Source organism: Plecotus auritus (genome assembly GCF_963455305.1).
Source record: "Plecotus auritus genome assembly, chromosome: 8".
In the NCBI taxonomy this organism is placed as follows: Eukaryota; Metazoa; Chordata; class Mammalia; order Chiroptera; family Vespertilionidae; genus Plecotus; species Plecotus auritus.
The window spans coordinates 3164804-3188999 of record NC_137782.1 but is presented as its reverse complement, the minus strand read 5'-3'; the positions used below and the strand labels follow the sequence as shown (position 1 = coordinate 3188999).

The window sequence follows — 24196 nt, the reverse complement described above, 5'->3', positions numbered from 1 at the left end:
ACTCACTCGCCCGTGTCCTGATGGCTGTTGCAGCTGCGGGCCCACGCGGTGGACATCAACGGCAACCAGGTGGAGAACCCCATCGACATCGTCATCAACGTCATCGACATGAACGACAACCGCCCCGAGTTCCTGCACCAGGTCTGGAACGGGACGGTGCCCGAGGGCTCGAAGCCGGGTGAGTGTGCGGGGTCCTCGGGAGGCCACGGCAGGGAAGGGGCCGCCTGGGGGCCTTGGCGCGGCATTTTCTTCCGTCCCTAATGCGTCTGGGGAGAAAGGGAGGTAGCTTCGGGGAGACCTGGAAGAAGAGGGAGAACGGGAAATGCGATTCTGCTTGGTGCTGTGATCGTCCCGCCTTCGGTGAAGTACACGGGCTTGGTAGCATCGCATCCGTAGGAGGGGCCTCTGCTCCTGCCAGGGCCGCTGGGAAGTGGGCCCCAGAGCCAGGGCCTCTGCCCATGGAGTGCGGAGGGTGTCGTAGAGTCACAGCAGCAGCTAAGGTGCCGTTGCAGAGTCCAAAAGTTACTTGGGCCCGGCTGGCACGGCTCAGGGCTTGAGCGTCAACCCAGGAACCAGGAGATCACCGTTCGATTCCCGGTCAGGGCACAGGCCCGGGTTGTGGGCTCCATCCCCAATGTGGGGCGTGCAGGAGGCAGCCGATCCATGATTCTCTCTCATCATGGATGTTTTTTTCTCTCTCTCCTTCTCCCTTCCTCTCTGAAATCAATAACAATATATTTAGCCAAAACCTGTTTGGCTCAGTGGATAGAGCGTCGGCCTGTGGACTGAAGGGCCCCAGGTTTGATTCCGGTCAAGGCCATGTACCTTGGTTGCAGGCACGTCCCCAGTGGGGAGTGTGCAGGAGGCAGCTGATCGATGTTTCTCTCTCATCGATGTTTCTCTCTCATCGATGTTTCTAACTCTCTATCCCTCTCCCTTCCTCTCTGTAAAAAAATCAATGAAATATATTTTAAAATATATATATATTTAAAAAGATAATAATGAAATATACTTGGTGTTCCTGGGACCAGCTGATGTGGTGAGACCGAAAGCGGACTGGGCGACCCTGACCCCTGTAGGTCATTTCCTTTCGGGATTCTCTCCAGTCTCCCGCTGCCCCGGCTGTGAAACTGGGGTCAGGGGGTGACCCCGCCGACATGCAGCAATTGCCAAAAGCCTCCTCGCTGTGGTGGGTGACGGAGACTCAGAGTCTTATCCCTGGTCCACTGTGGGCTCCGGCTCAGGTGGCGAGCCCAGGAAAGCCCTTTACCGTGAGCACCAGCGGATGAGACGGGGAAGGAAATGTTTTGCCAGCCTTGGTGTTTGGAGAGATTTCATTCGCTACATCATTGTACGTTGTTTTTTTCTTTGCAATTTAAAACGCCTCAACATTTAAAACGGTGCTGTGACCGCGGTCACCTGTCCCAGTGTATGCGGCTCCCTTATGCCGTGTAAACCAACACGTAGATCTAACCAAATACACTTCCCACGGCTATTTTTTCTCTCGGCCCAAACGCACTTGTCCGTACCCTCAGAGAAGGCGTGGGGGTGGGGTTGCGGCAGCAGGAGTGGGAGGAGGGGCCCTGCAGGAAGTTCAGCCTTCGGTGACCCCTGCGTGGCATTGCAGACTAGTCCCTGTTACAGGAAAATGCATGCCGGAACCCCAAGCACGGGCAGGTGTCCGCACCCGCACACAGCCTGATAGGCGTATTCCCAGGTAATAGACACGGGGCTTTGTTTGCCGGGCGATGCTTCTTGCTCTTTTATTTATTGTGCATTTGACCATGCACCTCCATCACCCCAACCACAAATGAAAGACTGCAAATGATCGTGAGAAGTGGAGACGTTCCGTGAGTGTATTTCCTGTGGTGGTTTCGTACGTTTGAAAACATCCCATCTAGGCAAGGGTTCATGATGTCACGAATCTTGAGTTAATTTGCATTGCAATCAATATTGTAGTTCAAGATTCTGAAACGTTATTTTGCTTTAACAATGTATTCATTCAGTCAGTCAGTCATTCAGCCCATGTTTGTGGAGCATGTGCTGTGTGCTGGGCACTGCCTTGGCACGTGAGCACGTTTCTACCCTGTGGGAGCTTGAATTCCACCAGGGAAGAACAATACAGGCGAGCACGCAGGCAAATACACAGAGTTATGAGGGGGGGGGGGGGGCGGGGGGTAGCGATGACATATAACCCAAAAGGGTGTCTTGCTTTGAGGGTCAAGCTCTGGAAACTGACTTGAGCAATGTGACCTCGCCTTAGTTAATTCTGCAAAAACTGTGCCATGTGGACGGGAGAGCCACCGTTCAGGCTCTCCGGTAGGCCTGAGCTGAGCGTGCTCAGGAAGGAGGCGAGGAGAGAGAGCAGTGGTGCAATCCGGCCCTTGTAAATATCCCAGGGAACAAAGCCGGTTACAGAGCAGGTCCTTCCCTCTACCGACACACCACCGTGTGTGTGTCCAGCTGGTTTGAACTTATTTGACCCTAGTGCTTTGTAGATTTCCCTTGGAAATGTCTAATAAATGGAAGTCCCTTGGGGTTGTGGCAGCGTTCCTTTAATCTCCATGGAAATAGCCACAATGCCAACCCCTGTGCAGTGTACCGAAGCAGTAACGCAGGGAGGGATCCCTGATGGCCCGGCCAGTGGAGTGTTCGTCCTCAGGCACAGGCCTGCTTTCCCAAAGCGACGGAGGCCACGGGGAGGCTGGCTCAGCACGTCATTCCCCATGCGCCTGCGTGACGAGAAGGTGGGTCTGAGGGAAGGAACCAGTGGCCATCATCCATGTCGCTAATGGCATCCGTCTCACTCGTTAGTTGCCTTCTTTCTAAGTGAAGGTCTGAAGGGATCATTTATTTAATCTATAGTGAATTTGTCTTCAAAGTTACGGAAAACTGGAGTCTTTATACATGTATAAATGTTTTGTAGTTTTCCTTTCAAATAATGAAACCATGGTTTCTATTTTTTATTTTTTATTTTTTTTAAATATATTTTATTGATATTTCACAGAGAGGAAGGAAGAGGGATAGAGAGCCAGAAACATCGATGAGAGAGAAACATCGATCAGCCGCCTCCTGCACACCCCCCACTGGGGATGTGCCCGCAACCAATGTACATGCCCCTGACCGGAATCGAACCCGGGACCCCTCAGTCCGCAGGCTGACGCTCCATCCACTGAGCCAAACCGGTTTTGGCTGGTTTCTATTTTTTAAAGTGTGTACTCTTGTGGCCTGGCTGGCGTGGCCCCGTGCTTGAGCATCGACCTATGAACCAGGAGGTCACGGTTGGATTCCTGGTCAGGGCACATGCCCGGGTTGTGGCTCGATCCCCAGTAGGGGGCGTGTAGGAGGCAGCCTATCCATGATTCTCTCTCATCATTGATGTCTCTCTCTCTCTCTCTGCTTCTCCCTGCCTTCCTCTCTGAAATCAATAAAACTATTTAAAAAATAATAACAAAATAAAGTGAGTACTCTTCTTATGAACAGTGTTTTTAATCAGGTCTGTGTGATTAAGGGCTTGCTTTGGAAAAGTGGACTTGAGATTGAACGTAGGGGCAAGCAGGCCTGCTGTTTGGGAGATGCTGAAATGAAGGCCGCCCGTTCACTCCCCATGTGTGCTGTGTGTCCAGGAACGTATGTGATGACGGTCACTGCCATCGACGCTGATGATCCCAACACCCAGAACGGGATGCTGAGGTACAGGATCCTGTCCCAGGCCCCCAGCACGCCCTCGCCCAACATGTTCACCATCAACAACGAGACGGGGGACATCATCACCGTGGCAGCCGGACTGGATCGAGAAGTAAGCCAACCGCAGCTGTCTTTCCATCTGTTTCCCATCTTACAGGTGCACAGGGTGGCACGCACTTTATCGCCAGGTAACGGGACGTCCACGGTGTTACTCGTGGTTTGTTTCTGCTAAGAAAGCTCTTGTACCGTTTTCCGCACAACTTCAAATGGGTTCAACGATACATGTACACAGAGGAATCCTTGCTAGTCTGACGTGATTAGTCTGTGTGATACTTTAGTGCCGGGGCCGGCAAACTGCGGCTCGCGAGCCACATGCAGCTCTTGGGCCCCCCGAGTGTGGCTCTTCCACAAAATACCACGGCCTGGGCGAGTCTATTTTGAAGAAGTGGCGTTAGAAGAAGTTTAAGTTTAAACAATGTGGCTCTCCAAAGAAATTTCAATCGTTGTCCTGTTGATACTTGGCTCTGTGGACGAATGAGTTTGCCGACCACTGCTTTAGTGTGATGACTGACACAGTTAATTAGATGCCTCCGGTGGTTAAACGTTTGTTTGGAACAAGCGGAATTGGGTACCTCTGGCATCTAATTTCTAAAACTGTTGGCATTTTCTTGGTTTGGCCTTATGAATGTTTTTTTGTGAGGAATGAAACTAAACACCACCCCAGATCATGGGTGTAGACCAGGGGTGGGCAAACTTTTTGACTCGAGGGCCACAATATGGTTCTTAAACTGGACCGACCGGAGGGCCGGAACAAAAGCATGGATGGAGTGTTTGTGTGAACTAATATGAATTCAAAGTAAAGGAGCGGAGGGGAGAGCAAGAGAACCGGATAGAACAGCCGGATCCGGCCCGCGGGCCGTCGTTTGCCCACGGCTGGTGTAGACCGTTAAGAGCAGGATGAGCATTCCCGTGTTCAAGAGGCTCCCAATAGCACGCTTGCGACAGGCTTTGGCCGTCTGTGTGTAGATCCTGGTGCAGGACAGAGGATCGGATCTCCTGTGTGCGCACCGGCCCCCGGACGCTGAGGTTGATTTATGAAACAGGTCTGAACACTGGTGGCTGCCTTCCTTCTCCTGACCGGCCAGCCTTTCAAGTCTTAAATGGAGGGAAACACTCTTGTGCCTCGTATTTTATTGAAGAGGCAAAGCAGTGGCGGTTTTGGGATGTCATGGAGGGGTGGACAGCTTGGTTCGTTGCAGGGGGTCGTTCACCGTGACAGACCCCGGCCCACCGCCCTCTGCACACCTCCCTGTTTCTCTTCCTGGGCTCCCGTCCACCAGGAGTGCCTCACACCTCTTGACCTTGAACACTCCCTTTCTTCATGTTCCATCCTAGGGGTCGGCAAACACATTAGTCAACAGAGCCAAATGTCAACAGTACGACGATTGAAATTTCTTTTGAGAGCCAAATTTTTTAAACTTAAACTTCTTCTAACGCCACTTCTTCAAAATAGACTCGCCCAGGCCGTGGTATTTTGTGGAAGAGCCACACTCAAGGGGCCAAAGAGCTGCATGTGGCTCGCGAGCCGCAGTTTGCTGACCACAGTTCCATCCTAAGCCCCACTTGTATTCTTGTCTGAAGTCTCCAGCCCTAATGACTCTCTTATTTACACCTCTTCTCCGTTCTGTTCTTCAGAAGTTCTCAAGGTCATTCTTGACCATCATCGGTAATCATTGTGCCAGTGAATTATCCGAGTGCGGACTTATAAGGATTCATGTTTTGTAGATTTCTGGCCGAGCCAGCTTTTATCGTGACGAAACCTCATGTTCGGTACATCAGAAGGAAACATTATAGCTGCCGGAGCAAATATCATGGACAAGGATTTTAGGAGTTGGTTTTTATGATACTTTACTTGCCTTAATGGCATTCACTTGAATTGGACCAAAGAAAACTTTACTATTGCAATTAATTGTATACGAAAGATAGTGCTAGAAGCACTTTAATAAAGTAATATGAGCCCATCAAGATTGCTTTATTCACACCTGAGCTCAGAGTCTTACTTAGGAGCTAGGTGTAAGTTTCTATTTCGTTGTACCGCTTACCTTCCGGGTGTCGGTGATTCTTTTTGTTCTAGGAATATTTTATGTTAGAGATTGTTGAAATGCAGTTTTTGCAATAGTCCTTTTAGTTTAGTGATATGCATAGCATGGATGTCTTCTCACCTTTTCCATTACAGTATGAAAAAGTGTTTTTTTAAATATATTTTTATTGATTTCAGAGAGGAAGGGAGAGAGGGAGAGAGAGAGAAAATTCAATGATGAGTGAGAATCACTGATTGGCTGCCTCCTTCACGTCCCCCCCCACACACACACACACACTGGAGACGGAGCTCGAAACCTGGGCATGTGCCCTAACAGGGAATCGAACCGGGACCTCCTGGTTCCTAGGTAGACACTCAACTACTGAGCCATGCCAGCTGGGCATGAAATACTATTCTTCAGTGTCACAAGTGCTGTATTTTATATGAGAAGGTGGTACATTTTTACATTCTCTCTTGAGGGCCAGTTTGTTCACATCCTAAGCATGTGTAATTCGTCTCCCAGTCCCAGTCTTTCTCCTTCCTCCACTCGTCCCTTGTGAGGTACGGACACGGCTCCCTCCTATTTCTGCACAACAGTATCCTGTCGCCTGGAGCCTGGCTGTGTGAAGGCAGACGGAGGGAGGCACAGAGAAATAAACGTAGTCCTGCTAACGCAGACCAGCCATATTGAAAGAGCAGAGCGGCCGAGTTCAGTTTAGAGCAGCCATGGGCAAACTACGGCCCGCGGGCCGGATCCGGCTGTTCTATCCAGTTCTCTTGCTCTCCCCTCCGCTCCTTTACTTTGAATTTATATTAGTTCACACAAACACTCCATCCATGCTTTTGTTCCAGCCCTCCGGTCCATTGTGGCCCTCGAGTCAAAAAGTTTGCCCACCCCTGGATTATTGTGAGGGCTAAATGAGGAGATCCCCGGTGCTTAGCTCTTGCCTGGCTCCACCCCCAACGCTAACTGGTTTTGTATTATTATTAAGGCCCTTGGGGCAGTGTCAGCATACCGTTAGCCTTCAGAACCGTTTCAGACTGTGAGCTTACAAGGTAGCTAATGCTGTCAGCCCATTCCCCAAAGGAGGGAACTTAGCGTTCAAGAATTGGAACAAGTCTGCAAACACGTATGCCCCTTGTATGTTCTCATGACATTATTGCGTTCATGTGCAGCCCCGTCCAATGCCCTGAAAAATTTGCCTCCATCGGTGGTTCCGGATGGGTTTCTGGTTTCCCATGAACCTTCCAGCGCCACCTTCTCTTCTGCCTCCAAGATAATGGTCTACTTGCCTTTACATACTCAGCCCTCCATGCACCCCCCCCATTCAGTCACCCAGTTCCCCCCTCGTTATCCCAACATGCCTCTGGCCCCCATGCCTCCCCGCCCCAGGCTTTGAGGACTGGCTCAGGTGCCCGTGAAAGGTCCTGGAGTCACTTCCTCCTACTCCCACGACAGTTGCATTCGCAGAGTTGGTTCTGTGATGCGGTCACATCCGTCTCCATCGCTGCGGACGGCAAGGCCGCCTCTGGGTTCGTTCATCCTTGAGGTCAAGTGAAGGCCACGTGGCCCGGCATCTAGTAGGCGCTCGCTAAGTGTGTGCCAAACGAGTGGCTGGGTGTCCCCACGCTTCACTCAGGCCCGGCTCTGGAGCTCAGTGTTCTGGAAGCGTGGTCCAGTGTCCGCACTGTCATCGCTGCACACGGGGCCAGAGACCGCGCGTCTTTCCGCTGCTGCGCCACCGCGTAGCAGGGGTCCTCAAACTGCGGCCCGCGGGCCACATGCGGCCTGCCGAGGACATTGATCCGGCCCACCGAGGGCCGCTGCCTGTCCTGCTTAGCAGCCGACGCGTCCCGGGCCCGCAGTGCGCATAGGAATTTGTTCATAGTTTTTTTTTAAACTATAGTCCGGCCCTCCCACGGTCTGAGGGACAGGGAACTGGCCCCTGTTTATAAAGTTTGAGGACCCCTGGGAGGCTGCGGGCGTGCGAGGGTCGCGCTGTGTTTATTTCGCCGTTGGATATCCGGCTACTTCTCCCCTCCTGGAATTTCACAGTCACTTCAGGTGTCTTTGAAGGGAGTCACGTCAACGTGAGCATGGAGTGACCCGTGGCCCAGAAGGCCGCGGCGCGCGGGGCTGGGGAGGTGGCAGATGAGTGGCCGTAGTTTGGGAAGCAGCCGGTCTGTGCTCCCAGCATGTTCTAATGAGTAAGTGGTGGGCGGCCATGTGAAGGAGAAGGTGGTCTGTCTGGGACCTGAAATGGCTTTATCAGCTAGTGCAAGGCCCAGGGTTTCTCACCCAGTCACCCAACCACGCATTCCAAAGCGACAGGTCAGCACGTCACGGGCGCCGGGAGGAGGTGGCGGAGGGGCAGCCGCGGGCACTTGGGTGGCAGTGTGAACTGGCGTAGCTCCTATAAGACGCAGGATGGGGCTTCTCAGCACATCAAAAGCAGGACCACCCCGCGACCTGGGATCCCCACTCCCGGGTACTTGCCTGAAGAAATCCAGTTCACGGGTTTGAAGAGAGAGATGTGAGTCTCATTACAGCATTATTTACAACAGCCGAGATAGGGAAGCAGCCTGCGTTTCCACCCATAGACGAGTGGGGAGAGAAGATGTGTTATAGACAGGGTGGGGCAAAAGTAGGTTTACAGTGAGAGTATGAGAAATAGAGGCTATGGCATTATCATTTATTAATTATTGCATTATTTTCCATATGAACAACTAAAAACCTACTTTTGCCCCATCCTGTATGTGTGTGTGTGGGTGGGTATATATAACATGAAATATTAGTCATATAAAGGATTTAAATCTTGTCATTTGTGATAACACGAATAGACCTCGATGCTATTATGCTAAGTGAAATAGACAGAGACCATATGATTTCACTTACCTGTGGAATCTTAAAAAACAACAAATCAAATGAACAAACAAAACAAAAGAGAAACAGACTCATAGATACAGAGAACAAACTGACAGTCGCCAGGGGGGAGGCGGGCAGGGTAGTGGACCAGGCAGGAGAAGGGGAAGGAGATGTACAAGCTTCCAGGAGAAGGGGAAGGAGATGTACAAGCTTCCAGGAGAAGGGGAAGGAGATGTACAAGCTTCCAGGAGAAAGGGAAGGAGATGTACAAGCTTCCAGGAGAAGGGGAAGGAGATGTACAAGCTTCCAGGAGAAGGGGAAGGAGATGTACAAACTTCCAGGAGAAGGGGAAGGAGATGTACAAACTTCCAGGAGAAGGGGAAGGAGATGTTCAAGCTTCCAGGAGAAGGGGAAGGAGATGTACAAACTTCCAGGAGAGGGAGAAGGAGATGTACAAGCTTCCAGGAGAAGGGGAAGGAGATGTACAAGCTTCCAGGAGAAGGGGAAGGAGATGTACAAGCTTCCAGGAGAAGGGGAAGGAGATGTACAAACTTCCAGGAGAAGGGGAAGGAGATGTACAAGCTTCCAGGAGAAGGGGAAGGAGATGTACAAGCTTCCAGGAGAGGGGGAAGGAGATGTACTAACTTCCAGGAGAAGGGGAAGGAGATGTACAAGCTTCCAGGAGAAGGGGAAGGAGATGTACAAGCTTCCAGGAGAAGGGGAAGGAGATGTACAAGCTTCCAGGAGAGGGGGAAGGAGATGTACAAGCTTCCAGGAGAAGGGGAAGGAGATGTACAAGCTTCCAGGAGAAGGGGAAGGAGATGTACAAGCTTCCAGGAGAAAGGGAAGGAGATGTTCAAGCTTCCAGGAGAAAGGGAAGGAGATGTTCAAGCTTCCAGGAGAGGGGGAAGGAGATGTACTAACTTCCAGGAGAAAGGGAAGGAGATGTTCAAGCTTCCAGGAGAAAGGGAAGGAGATGTACTAACTTCCAGGAGAAGGGGAAGGAGATGTTCAAGCTTCCAGGAGAAGGGGAAGGAGATGTACAAGCTTCCAGGAGAAGGGGAAGGAGATGTTCAAGCTTCCAGGAGAAGGGGAAGGAGATGTACAAGCTTCCAGGAGAGGGGGAAGGAGATGTACAAGCTTCCAGGAGAGGGGGAAGGAGATGTACTAACTTCCAGGAGAAGGGGAAGGAGATGTACAAGCTTCCAGGAGAAGGGGAAGGAGATGTACAAGCTTCCAGGAGAAGGGGAAGGAGATGTTCAAGCTTCCAGGAGAAGGGGAAGGAGATGTTCAAGCTTCCAGGAGAAGGGGAAGGAGATGTACAAGCTTCCAGGAGAGGGGGAAGGAGATGTACTAACTTCCAGGAGAAGGGGAAGGAGATGTTCAAGCTTCCAGGAGAAGGGGAAGGAGATGTACAAGCTTCCAGGAGAAGGGGAAGGAGATGTACAAGCTTCCAGGAGAAGGGGAAGGAGATGTACAAGCTTCCAGGAGAAGGGGAAGGAGATGTACAAGCTTCCAGGAGAAGGGGAAGGAGATGTACTAACTTCCAGGAGAAGGGGAAGGAGATGTATAAGCTTCCAGGAGAAGGGGAAGGAGATTTACAAACTTCCAGGAGAAGGGGAAGGAGATGTACAGGCTTCCAGGAGAAGGGGAAGGAGATGTACTAACTTCCAGGAGAAGGGGAAGGAAGTATATAAGCTTCCAGGAGAAGGGGAAGGAGATGTACAAGCTTCCAGGAGAAGGGGAAGGAGATGTACTAACTTCCAGGAGAAGGGGAAGGAGATGTACAAGCTTCCAGGAGTGGGGGAAGGAGATGTACTAACTTCCAGGAGAAGGGGAAGGAGATGTACAAGCTTCCAGGAGAGGGGGAAGGAGATGTACAAGCTTCCAGGAGAAGGGGAAGGAGATGTACAAGCTTCCAGGAGAGGGGGAAGGAGATGTACAAGCTTCCAGGAGAAGGGGAAGGAGATGTACAAACTTCCAGGAGAAGGGGAAGGAGATGTACAAGCTTCCAGGAGAAGGGGAAGGAGATGTACAAGCTTCCAGGAGAGGGGGAAGGAGATGTACAAGCTTCCAGGAGAAGGGGAAGGAGATGTACAAGCTTCCAGGAGAGGGGGAAGGAGATGTACAAGCTTCCAGGAGAAGGGGAAGGAGATGTACAAACTTCCAGGAGAAGGGGAAGGAGATGTACAAACTTCCAGGAGAAGGGGAAGGAGATGTACAAGCTTCCAGGAGAGGGGGAAGGAGATGTACAAGCTTCCAGGAGAAGGGGAAGGAGATGTACAAGCTTCCAGGAGAAGGGGAAGGAGATGTACAAACTTCCAGGAGAAGGGGAAGGAGATGTACAAGCTTCCAGGAGAAGGGGAAGGACATGTACAAGCTTCCAGGAGAAGGGGAAGGAGATGTACAAGCTTCCAGGAGAAGGGGAAGGAGATGTACTAACTTCCAGGAGAAGGGGAAGGAGATGTACAAGCTTCCAGGAGAAGGGGAAGGAGATGTACAAGCTTCCAGGAGAAGGGGAAGGAGATGTACAAGCTTCCAGGAGAAGGGGAAGGAGATGTACAAGCTTCCAGGAGAAGGGGAAGGAGATGTACAAGCTTCCAGGAGAAGGGGAAGGAGATGTACTAACTTCCAGGAGAAGGGGAAGGAGATGTTCAAGCTTCCAGGTGTAAACTAAGGACGTCACAGGGCGGAAATACAGCCTACAGAACCCACAGTCATAATATTGTAATAACCTCGTACGGTTACTAGACTTACCACGGCGATCGCTTTGTAAAGTATATAAATGTCACATCACCTTGTTGTACACTTAAAACTAATGGAATGTTGTATATCAACTGTATTTAATTTGGAAAGAACATTTAAAGAGCATGCAGCGCTTGGCTTGCTCTGTGGGGCATCATGGCTATGCCAAGGACATACAGTGACAGAACAAGGGCGCTGGGAAGGAGCGTGTGTATGTATACAGCAGGAGGGCAGGCCTGTGGGCCGCTAACAGCCACATAAACAGAAGGAACGGGAGAGGTGTGTCCCGAGTAGGCAAGGACCTTCAGACGCCATCCCTGAGGTGACGTACGCTTCCTTTCGGTCAAGCTCAGCGTGAAGGCCAGGCTGTGCTGGACCAGGGTTTCTCGCCCTCGGCCCTGTTGACATTTGGGCGGGCTAGATCATTGCTAGGGGCCTGGGATGTTTAGCAGTCTCTCTAGACTTTCTATCCATTAGATGTCAGGAACACCCCTTCATTTCGATAATCAAAAATGTCCCAGGACGTCCCCTGGGCGGAGGGTGGGGAGGACAGAATCGCCCCCCCCCCCAGCTGAGAACCACTGGTTTAGGCAGAAGGAAACGCCGAATGCAGCGGCATGGAATCATGATAAGCATCTGAAAATAAACGCAAAAAACTCAAGGTGTGGGGTCGGCAGGTGAGAGGGGATAGCCTTGGAAAGGTAGGTGAGACAGAGAAGGCAGGATGGTCGGCAGGTGGATGAGTTCATCCCTTCTAGAATGGGAAGGGAGGAAGTGTGTGTGTGTTTTTTTTAAATTTATCTTTATTATTAAAAGTGTTACAGATGCCCCTTTTTTCCTCACCATTGAGCCCCTTCTCCCCGCTCCCGCTCCCTCCCAGGCCTTCATCACAGCACTCTGGCCTGTGTCCATGGGTGATGCATATATGCATACTAGAGGCCCGATGCACAAAATCCATGCCAGAATAGACCTTCCTTCTCCTGGCTGCCGGCATCAGCTTCCCTCTGGCACCCGGTACCCGGGCTTCCCTCACAGCCCCGGCTTCATCCGGAAGGACGTCCTCTCTAATTAGCATATTATGCTTTTATTATTATAGACTAGAGGCCCGGTGCACAAAATTTGTGCATGGGGGGTGTGTCCCTCAGCCCAGCCTGCACCCTCTCCAATCTGGGACCCCTCGAGGGATGTCCTACTGGGATCGGGCCTAAACGGGCAGTCGGACATCCCTCTCACAATCCAGGACTGCGGGCTCCCAACTGCTCGCCTGCCTGCCTTCCTGATTGCCCCTAACCGCTTCTGCCAGCCAGCCTGATTACCCCCTAACCACTCCCCTGCCAGCCTGATTGCCCCTAACTGCCCTCCCCTGCAGGCCTGGTCCCCCCCAACTGCCCTCCCCTGCAGGCCTGGTCCCCCCCAACTGCTCTCTCCTGCAAGCTTGATTGCCCCAACTGCCCTCCCCTGCTGGCCTGATCACCCACAACTGCCCTCCCTTGCAGGCCTGGTCCTTCCCAACTGCCATCCCCTGCTGGCCATCCTGTGGTGGCCATCTTGTGTCCACATGGGGGCAGGATCTTTGACCACATGGGGGCAGCCATCTTGTGTGTTGGAGTGACGGACAATCTGCATATTACCCTTTTATTAGATAGGAGGATGAGTTCTTTGGTTAATCTCGTCTCACCCACCCACTTCTGAGATTTGACAGTCCGTTCCATGCTTCCATGTCTCTGGATCTGTGCTGTTTGTCAGTTTATGTTGCTCATTAGATTCCACATATGTGAGGTCATGTGATAGTTGTCTTTCTCTGGCTGGCTTATTTCCCTCAGCATGCAGGAAGCGTTTCTGAGCTGAGTCCCCTTGGTCAGAGGGGGACTCTGAGGGCGGGAAGCCAGGTCCTTAGGGCATCTAAATGCCAGTCATCCAGGGCCAGACGCCCAGGGGCTGAGTCAGGCCAGGCGCTCTGAACAGCGTGGGCGTCTAGAACACACACAGTGGTCCCTTCCTTACAGAAGGAGAGGGCATTTTACCGACCGGGCCTCTGAAAAGGGTGTGACATTGTTTTCCAAGCCATTTCTTGATTTTAGAAATAACAGTGTTCTTTTATAACTCGGAGGTTTCAAGACTCGCTTGAAGCAGTAGGACATTCCAAGACTTAGCTACTGATCCCCTTGTTTCAGCTACGCGGATAATTGCATAGAATATGCTTATGTGATTTTAAAGATCTTTGTAGAGTAGACATTAACAAAGAACGGTGTCTCCATATAATATCTCTGTCGGTTTTTTATCTTTTTTTTTTTTTTAAATAAAAGCTCCATTTAAAAAAATTTTTTTAAATGTTCATCAGTTTCCGCAAACAGAGCTAACAACTGGAATTTCAATAAAAATTAATATTTTCACTACTTTCGGCGGGGAGGCTGGCCTGAGCGCCTACAAACGTCTCTCCTAACCACGAGGTGTCACGCGGGAAGGGCACTCTCGGTTGGGAGAGGGAGTCACTGAGAGGCCCAGCTTGCATCAGCATGAGGGGCGGTGTTACGGGTTAAAACTTAAAATGGCACAACCAGCACAATCCCTTTCTCCCTTTTTTTGATTTAAAACGGAACGATGTTTTGTTTTTTAGGAGGACAAAAAACCCTGCCATAAATAACTGTTCGAGATGGACGTTTGGGTAGACAGAGACCTGGAGTCACGTGTGGGAGGTGGGCTTGCCCTCCTGCTCTGGGCTAGTCCCTGGCCCTCCCACTCACAGCTGAGTCGGAAGCTGCAGTGTGTGTGTGTGTGTGTGTGTGTGTGTGTCCTGGCCAAGCTCCAGACACCCCCACGTGTGGCCATTCATAACGTGGGTTATATTTAGAATCAGGGAGGGCTGCACTTGGCAGTGAACGGCTTACTTGGGTTTGAAGAAGTGAGTTCTGTTGTTCGGAATGTCTTAACATTTATGGAAACGGCCTATATTTTTATCTGCGCCAATTTCCAGAGGTTTCCCATGATCTGAGATACTTGTTTGGGTTGGATTTTCCTAATATACATTCGCCAGCTTGTGCTACAGACTTCTCAGACGAGCTCGGCCCTTTCTCTCGGGAGCAGTACAGCTGGGTTTGGCTGTCCCCTACAAATTCCAGCAGCGACACCCATTTGATAGCAATCACCTGCGTGTAAATGTCATATCCATTGTAGGTCTCTGGGCACAATCCGTGTTATGTCCCAAGAGCAATATGTCAAGTATACAAATGTGAAATACCTACTATGTTCCTTCCAGGACTAAGAATATAAACATAAATCCTTTAATTAGGTTTTGCCTTCATTTAAGAATGTAATCCATCTATATACATAGTGATCCCAAGAAATGTATACACACTTTTTAATAACTGATAGCTCAGTTTTGAAAATGAAATTTAATCATTGTTAAATTAATAAAATATATTTAATAAATATTAAATTATTGAGAAATATCTTAGTTTACATAAGCATTATGGTGAGGTATTATCTATTGAGTAAATTTAACACCAGTTACGTGACTGCCTTTATAATTATTCAAAGTGCGTGTATATATTTTTGGGGGGACACCCTCTAGTTGTGGATAACATGTATGAATTGAAACAGGAGAAAATATTGAATCAACTCTGTTATAATAGAGTGAATACATATAAGGAAACACGCCCACCAACATGTAAGCATAGGTAATGATTGTGAATGTACGTAGGATCCACTTGCTCAATAACATGAGGTGCCATTGTTGATTCATCAGATTGGCAAACATTAGAGATGGAAAATATCCCAGGTTGGCAAGGGGGTTGAGGAGTTGGTTTTGAACACAGTTGATGAGGGTAATATTTCAGTGGGCAGTTTGTAAGTATGTGTCAAATTGGTTGATATGTCTACTTTTTGACTCAGCAGTCCCACCTAAATAAAGAAATCTATACTAATAAAAGAGTAATATGCTAATTAGACCGGATAGACCAGACGTCCTTCTGGACAAAGCCACGGTGGCGGGGCCGAGGCAGAGGCGGTTAGGGGCAGTCAGGCCAGCAGGGGAGAGCGGTTAGGGGCAATCAGGCCAGCAGGGGTGCAGTTAGGAGGCGATCAGGCCGGCAGGGGAGCAGTTAGTGGGCGATCAGGCCAGCAGGGGAGCAGTTAGTGAGTGATCAGGCCAGCAGGGGAGCAGTTAGGGGCGATCAGACAGGCAGGCAGAGGTGGTTAGGGTAGGCAGAGGTGGTTGGGGCGATCAAGCAGGCAGGCAGGCAGAGGGGTAGGGAGGATCAGGCAGGCAGGCAGGCAAGCGGTTAGGAGCCAGCAGTCCTGGATTGCGAGAGGGATGTCCGATCCCTGTGGGACCTAAACCAGCAGTTGGACATCCCTCGAGGAGTCCCGGATTGGAGAGGGTGCAGGCTGGGCTGAGGGACCACCCCCCCTCCCCGTGCATGAATTTCGTGCACTGGGGCTCTAGTAATATATAAAAGGAAAACATATATACTTTGTGAATTATATATGCTTTCTTTTCCCTCTCAAGATTCTTCATTGTCTCTAGTCCCCTAAACGGGGTAGAAAGTAACATGTGATAATATAAATGAGACCCGTGGACCCAAAGGCCCGATCACGTGCACTTGGATGTTGAGACGTTCCGAGGAGAAGGGAGGGTCAAGCCACTGGCAGTGTCCGCTTAGCTGTGAGTTTAATACACCTTCCCATGGGCAGAGATGAAAACGCACAGTTCAGCCTCTCCAGACAGACCAGACCTGCCCTTGGCCAGTTACAGCCGACCCCATCGGGGGATCCCGGTGCCGTGACTCGGCGTGAAGGAGGCTGTGCTGGTCGTGCGGCGTGAAGAGCGTTTACAGAACAGCGGTCATGTATTCTTGAGGAGCTGGTTTTATGTGTGTTACCTCTGTCTCCTTTCAGAAAGTGCACCAGTACACGTTAATAATCCAGGCTACCGACACGGAAGGCAGCCCCACCTACGGCCTCTCCAACACGGCCACGGCCGTCATCACAGTGACCGACGTCAACGACAATCCACCCGAGTTCACTGCCATGTCGGTAAGTACCGCGGCCACGCAGAACCTGGGCTGCGCATGGCACCCCTGGGAGGCTGCGTCCTGAGCGGCAAGTGTGTTAGTGGAGGTGGGACTTGGCTTAGCCTCATGGGAGACCGGCTACTGACTCCAGCATTTCCTGTCCCTTGACGCAGGGTTCCAGTGAGGCACCCAAGTAACTTTTTCTCTCTCCGTCACCATGTCCGCTGATTAGGTTGTTAAAATATGCCGCCTCGAAGACACGCTCCCCCCAAAACTCTGTGCTGTTAACACAACACTTATGTGCTCTGACTGGTTTGGCTCGGTGGATAGAGCGTCGGCCTGCGGACTGAAGGGTCCCAGGTTCGATTCCGGTCAAGGGCATGTACCTTGGTTGCGGGCACATCCCCAGTAGGGAGTGTGCAGGAGGCAGCTGATTGATGTTTCTAACTCATTGATGTTTCTAACTCTCTATCCCTCTCCCTTCCTCTCTGTAAAAAAATCAATAAAATATATTTTTTAAAAACAACACTTATGCATATGTTCAGGTACATGGACGACATGACTGATGTTTACGACTTCATCCGCATATAGTGGTCATCTCTAGCGGAGAAGTGGTTCCTCAGACTCATCCTGTCCTCCCCCCTCCCGTTCATCACCCGGATCCCCCAACGGAGGCTTATTTTAATATTTATGAGACTGTGACATCTCTCGGAACATAAAACTGCCTGCTGGCTAACATCTTATTATGTTTAAAGCCGGACATAACTGTTGTGATGCATCATGATCTCCACGCTGAGTGGGGATAACAGAGATCGGGTGGGCCCGTTGGGGTCAGGGTGGTGGTCCTCGGAGCCAGTCTGCTGTGGCCCCGGAGACAACGCTGTCCTGCCTGGCCCACCACTCCTCTCACTGAGCTTCCCTTTCCGGCAGTTCTATGGCGAAGTCCCTGAGAACAGGGTGGATGTCATCGTAGCCAACCTGACCGTGACCGACAAGGACCAGCCGCACACACCGTCCTGGAACGCGGTGTACAGAATCAGCGGCGGGGACCCCACGGGCCGCTTCGCCATTCAGACCGACCCCAACAGCAACGACGGCTTGGTCACCGTGGTGAAGGTGAGTGAGCGGGGCTCCGGCCACTGGCCCCACGGCCACTCGGGTGGCCAGGATTGCTCCTGTGCTTGTCACTCAGTCTTGTGTGGCTTTTTCCTTCAAGCGTCGCTAACTCTGGAATGAATGCCTTTTGAGGAGCCGCATGTTATTTTGAAGTTGTTGTTGAGGCCAACATGGGTTTCATCGCATGATCTCTGGAGTCTAGTTGTTTTCCGATGAGTTTGGATGCTGTGTATCTGAGGCAGGACCGCCCTCAGCCGTGTTGCCGGGAGTGGGGCTGTGAGAGTGACGTGTCGCAGCCCAAAGTTTGGGTCCCCGGGGGTGGCGATGAGGAACGTGGCCCACACCCTGTTCTTAGGCCTCAGGGTCACTGTTAGGGACAAGCGAGGAAATATCACAAAAGTGAAGTCGGGTGAGCAGGCAAGAAGAGGGTCCATGCATTCGAAAGGTTTTGAAGGTGCGTTGCTGTTTTTAAATGCTGTTTCCAAGGCTTGACGAATTTGGTTCTTCTGATCTTTAATTGCCTCCCCCCCCCAAAAAAAAAAAAAAGTCCACGCGCTGGAATTAAAGGGATGTGAACTCCAAGTGTAATAACCAGGCAGCGCTAATCAATGCAAAACTCTTAAATTAGTGGAACATCTTCCATTTACCCACCGGAGAAGAGATCTGCTCCGCCTCCTATCCCAAGACTCCTGATGTGTCAGAAAAAACCCCGGTGTTGGCCGCCCGTCTGTAGTGAGGCTCACAGGCATGCCCGCTGCCACGGATTGTCCGTGTGCAAGTAGACTGGGGGTTTCCCTCAGGAGCTGAGGTTGGACGTCTGATCACACAATAGTGATCCCAGCACGGGCCCCGAACCTCACCGTCTGTGTCCTTTTAACCCCAGCTCTGCCCTGGGGGGGGCCATGCAACCATAGCACCTTCTCACCTGCTGTACAGGTGGAAACGCCTCAGCAGAAAGTGGGGATGGAGCCCGGCCTGTGTGGCTCAGTGGTGAGGGTTGGCCCTGGAACCAGGAGGTCACTGTTCGATTCCCCGTCAGAGCACAGGCCCCGGTTGTGGGCTCGATCCCCAGGATGGGGCTGTGCAGGAGGCAGCCGATCCATGATTCTCATCTCATCATCGATGTTTCTATCGCTCTCTCCCTCTCCCTTCTTCTCTGAAATCAATAAAAATATATTTAATAAGAAAGAAAGAAGAGAAGAGAAAGCAGATGGTCACAGCACCCCACCTGGTCCCAGCGCCGTTCTGGGGGATAAGGAGGCCTCCCACAGCTGGAGCGCTCACACACTGCGTGCCCGTAGCATCGGGGCGTGTCACGCCAGGCGTGTTCCACGCGGCTCACGCATTCGCTCAGAAGCATTCTGTCTGTCTTGCTGGCTTCTCTGCTGTCTGTTTAACGTCACTGAGAAAGGGAAGTTGATTGGGAGTTAGGAAAGCTGTGTGCTTGTGAAGAGTGGGAGGCAGTCCACCTTGAGAAGCAGGTGTGTTTGTGCTAACAAGCTGGTTTTCCCTCCAGCTTCGCTCTGGATCATTCTCAGAGGAGCACGAAGCTCCCCACGCTCTGTCCGTGTTGCCCCCGCCCAGCGCTGTCTGCGCCCCCACTGGCAGGTGGTCAGTGGGAATTAGGAACCAAAGTTCAGGCTGGTCCCTGGACTCCTGGTGACTTCCCTGTGGACAGGAGGGTTCACGGAACGTTGGAAGTTAATATTGACACGAAGGGTTACGTGTGCATTGCCTTTCTCTAGAGTGCAGTTCTGAGGTTTGGGCTCTTACAGGTCAGGAAAATACCCACAATTCTTTTGGAAAACAACCAGAATTTTTGTTTGCTAAGTAAGAAAAAACAAAACAAAAACACTTTTCTGCTTATAAGCACTATTATTTTTTAAGTGTAAACGTGCATGTACTTTAAAATGTATATATCAGAGTATGATTGAACTTTCCAATTGAACGAGTTTAGCTTCATGAAAAATTAACATTTTCTGGGTGTGGTCGATTCTTCTTTATCCCAAACTGGGCACAGCTCCCGAGAGAGGGACAGTCTTTTCAGAGTTTGAGGACAACTGGACCCTCTCAGGTGACCTGTTGATGGAGTATTTTTGAGCAACCATACTGTTTTTAAAAATAATCAAGTCTTTCGATGTAGCTAAATACATTCAATCATTACACTAGTGATATGTGTTATTTTGTGACCATAAATCCTTGAAGAACCCAAGATGTATAAACATCTCAGCTAAATTGTGAACACCATTTCCATCCCTGGCCATGCAAATGCATGTTTTCCCGAAATCGGGGAAGAAGCTATGTCAGAGTGAATGAAAAAGGAATGTTTTGGAGAAGGCGTTGATAGAAGGATAAACTGCAGAATGAATTTATTATTTCCCACCAACCATGGTTTCCCTTTTTTCCCCCCCGCTAGCCAATCGACTTTGAAACAAACAGGATGTTTGTCCTCACTGTTGCTGCGGAGAATCAAGTACCCTTAGCCAAGGGGATTCAGCACCCACCGCAGTCGACGGCAACTGTGTCCGTGACCGTCATTGATGTGAACGAAAACCCTTATTTCGTCCCAAATCCCAAGATCATTCGCCAAGAAGAAGGCCTTCATGCCGGGACCATGCTGACAACGTTTACTGCTCAGGACCCGGATCGATATATGCAGCAGAGTATTAGGTACCCGAGGCCACTGATGCTGTTCTTCCCATGTCCAGTATGTTCTAGGCCCGTGGTCGGCAAACTGCGGCTCGCGAGCCACATGCGGCTCTTTGGCCCCTGGAGTGTGGCTCTTCCACAAAATACCATGGCCTGGGCGAGTCTATTTGGAAGAAGTGGCGTTAGAAGAAGTTTAAGTTTAAAAAATTTGGCTCTCCAAAGAAATTTCAATCGTTGTACTGTTGATATTTGGCTCTGTTGACTAATGAGTTTGCTGACCACTGTTCTAGGCTGTGCGTAAAAGGGATCTCTTGAGTCAGAAATTTCCATTGGAATCAAAGCTACTTATTAGGAGAGTATTGTTAATTCTCTGATGAAGTTTCTTCAGTAGATGGATGAATAGAGTGCATTGGAGACATAAGAATGGATCAACTCCAGTCTTATTGGAAGAACATGTGCTCTGGTTCCTTTCCTTTTTTAAATATCCTATATAATAAAGAGGTGATATGCAAATTGACCGTCACTCCAACACACAAGATGGACATCCCCATGTGGTCAAAGATGGCCACCCCCATGTGGACACAAGATGGCCGCCACAAGATGGTTGGCAGGGGAGGGCAGTTGAGGGGGACCAAGCCTGCAGGGGAGGGCAGTTAGGGGCAATTGGGTGGCAGGGGAGCAGTTAGGCGTTGATCAGGCTGGCAGGGGAGTGGTTAGGGGGTGATCAGGCTGGCAGGCAGAAGCGGTTAGGGGCAATCAGGCAGGCAGGCAGGCAGGCGAGCGGTTGGGAGTCAGCAGTCCTGGATTTTGAGTCGGACATCCCTCGAGGGGTCCCAGATTGGAGAGGGTGCAGGCTGGGCTGAGGGATATACCCCCTTCTTCCTTGCATGAATTTCGTGCACCAGGCCTCTAGTATATAATAATAAAATCATAATATGCTGGGACTGGGTGGGACCACCGTCCTCTTCTGATGGAGAGAAAGGGACAGGGACCCAGAGCCAATCCAGTGAGTTTATTTTATATCCCAAATACCAGGAAGTTTTACCAAAAGGTCAAGACAAAAGGAGATGATTTGCATTCTCGAATAGGCCATGAGCATTCCTGGTGCTAGTCTGGATTTAGATATCAAAACCACTTCCCCACACCACGGCTGAAATGAAGGTCAAGCTGACAACACCCTTGCCCTTTTGGCAAGGTGTGTTCCCAGGGCATGGCTTTGCCTGTCGCCTTGGGTTCAGCTGACAATAATTAAGGAATGCCCATGTGCCTTCCCAGGTGCTGTCTACAGTTGTATTTGGAACTAACCCAGTAAAATACGCTTTTTTTCCCCCCTAAGTTTCATGCACACAAAAATTAAATGTGTTGCACTTTCCTTTTGTAGATACACAAAATTATCTGATCCTGCCAACTGGCTAAGGATAGATCCCGTGAATGGGCAAATAACAACAATTGCTGTGTTGGACAGAGAATCCCCCCACGTGAAGAACAACATATACAACGCTACCTTCCTTGCTTCGGACAATGGTGCGTACATAAGTCCAGTCACCGTGTCACCCTGCGTGTCGTCAAAGCGAGGAGAGCGCCTCGTGAATGTGTCCTCGGGACATGAGGATTTCTGCAAAACCCAATTGTCTAGAAAATTCTTAGGCCCCCACTCCTATGTTCCATTTCCAAGGGGTACCTGGGACATACCCATGTGCTTCATGATGTCCACACCCTCCCTGGCGGCCGCGTGTGATAATGACAGGCCTTTGGGGTTTTCTGTCCTGCTGCCCATTGCTGCCTTGTCACTGCAGGTGGAGTCCGCCCTCCGTGGCCCGGACACGGTGGTTTCGGGGGTGGTCTCTGTATATTCCTGCTGCCATCCGTCTGTCTGTCTCTGGCATCTTTCCTCTTTCTAATTCTCTGCCTCTAGTCTGCCATGAGCTCGGAAACTCTCAATTTGGTGCATTCGTGGGGCTGATTGAGGACGGGAGCTTTAGCCTATTGGCTTTGGAACCTCGTTTAGTCTTCCTTTGTGGGTCTTTGCTAGATTCTAAACCAGCCGTGGGCAAACTACGGCCCGCGGGCCGGATCCGGCCCGTTCGGCTGTTCTATCAGGCCCGCGGAGCCGAAAGAGCGGAGGGTTCTCTTGCTCTCCCCTCCGCTCCTTCACCAGCAGCAGTGTTAACATGGCAACGTCGGGAAACATGGCCGCAGCTCCTTCTTCTGAGTGGGTGGATTTATATCCGCCCATTCAGTAGAAGGAACAACCTCTCCATCTTCCAGAGGCTCCTTGGAATGCCCGCGGACGGTCCCCCGACATCACCCTGGGAATGCGGAGACACGCTATCGTGGTGATGTAGGGAGACACGCCCCTGGAGAGCACAGTATCAGAGCATTAGCTAAAAAGGAGACCAACAACACTGTTCCCACTGAAGTTGCTGTTTTAAAGACCAAAAACCTTTCAACCCAGTCTACATTGCCATCTACATCTATGTCCCAGGCATAATTTGGAAGTTGCACCAAAGAAAATGTTTAATTTACTGTTTACACATTCTGTTCTTTTCTATTTGTTTTAGTTTTAAATTATTTTATTATATTTAAGTTTAATCTGAAAGGCTTTTGTACCTTTCCTTTGTTAGGCAATTTTATTTTGCCTTTGCCATCTTCAACATAAGGTATATTATTGTGCTATGATTCCTCCATTTTTTGAAGTTTCAAATTATAATAATTAGTGTTTACATTCTTCTTGTTAAAATGTTTGAAATGAATAAAACTATTGAAATAAAAAAAAAAGACCGTACCCTTTTATGTAACGATGTTTACTTTGAATTTGTATTAGTTCACACAAACACTCCATCCATGCTTTTGTTCCGGCCCTCCGGTCCAGTTTAAGAACCCATTGTGGCCCTCGAGTCAAAAAGTTTGCCCACCCCTGGTCTAAATCGTTGAGGTGAACAGGCAGCACGTGTTTTACTGTATCAGGTGGAAGTGACTGCTGAGCGTGTGCCGGTGACGGGCAGTTGTGCAGCGGCGGTGTGCGCTTGTCTGTCTTGCAGGAATCCCGCCTATGAGCGGGACGGGCACGCTGCAGGTCTATCTCCTGGACATTAACGACAACGCCCCGCAAGTGCTGCCTCAGGAGGCGGAGACGTGTGAGACGCCGGCCCCCAACGCCATCAACATCACGGCCCTGGACTACGACATTGACCCCAATGCCGGGCCCTTTGCTTTTGACCTGCCTCTGTCTCCCGTGAACATTAAGAGGAACTGGACCATCACGCGGCTTAATGGTAAGAAGGGTGAATGATTTGAGTACACGTGCCCTGGAGCAGCCTGGTAGGATAAGGCCGTGTTAGGTGCTTTATCATCTTCTCCTGAAATGTCTCTTCAAAGCCGCTTACCGTTTAAGACCTCGAAGCCCTGCTAGCCAGCACGCCTTCCCCGCACAGCACACCGCGATCCGCTTTCTCCGTGCTGTCAGGGCGGACGTACCTTCGAGAAGACGCGGGGCGCTTTTCATCGTATTCTCCGGTCACTCTCACTCGGCATTTTTTTTTTAACGCAGGTGATTTTGCTCAGCTTAATTTGAAGATAAAGTTCCTCCAGGCGGGGATCTACGACGTCCCCATCATCATCACCGACTCGGGGAACCCTCCCAAGTCGAACAGCTCCGTGCTCCGCGTGAAGGTGTGCCAGTGCGACTCCAACGGGGACTGCACGGACGTGGACCGCATCGTGGGCGCCGGGCTGGGCACGGGGGCCATCGTCGCCATCCTGCTCTGCATCATCATCCTGCTCAGTGAGGACCCCCCCCCCCCCCCCGGCTCCTAGATTTTAGTTCTCTCTGCTTCCAGGATGCTGCGGGAAGGAACGTGTTGATGTTGCCTTTCCGAGTCACCTCACAGTGCCCGTCCGCCCCGAGCACGTTCTCCCCAGTCACACAGCCGACAGCACGTCCCCTCTGCGGTGAGAAGCACCCGGGCCCCATCCCGCACCGACGAGTTGGCAGCAGGCCCAGCCAGGGCGCCTCACCCAGGCCCTGTTGCCGTTTTCTTT

At 50.7% G+C, this 24196-nt stretch overlaps 1 protein-coding gene across 1 annotated transcript in view; it reads left to right on the top strand.

Annotated features, from left to right (window-relative positions):
* The window catches only part of CDH2 (cadherin 2), a 235702-nt gene that overhangs the window by 182111 nt on the left and 29395 nt on the right, over positions 1-24196 (top strand). Inside the window, exons 6-13 of the mRNA XM_080685267.1 lie at positions 34-178; positions 3627-3799; positions 16275-16412; positions 17321-17506; positions 19923-20176; positions 21537-21679; positions 23197-23430; positions 23706-23939. Coding sequence (XP_080541393.1) covers positions 34-178; positions 3627-3799; positions 16275-16412; positions 17321-17506; positions 19923-20176; positions 21537-21679; positions 23197-23430; positions 23706-23939 — 1507 coding nt within the window. The remainder of the gene's footprint in view (positions 1-33; positions 179-3626; positions 3800-16274; positions 16413-17320; positions 17507-19922; positions 20177-21536; positions 21680-23196; positions 23431-23705; positions 23940-24196) is intronic.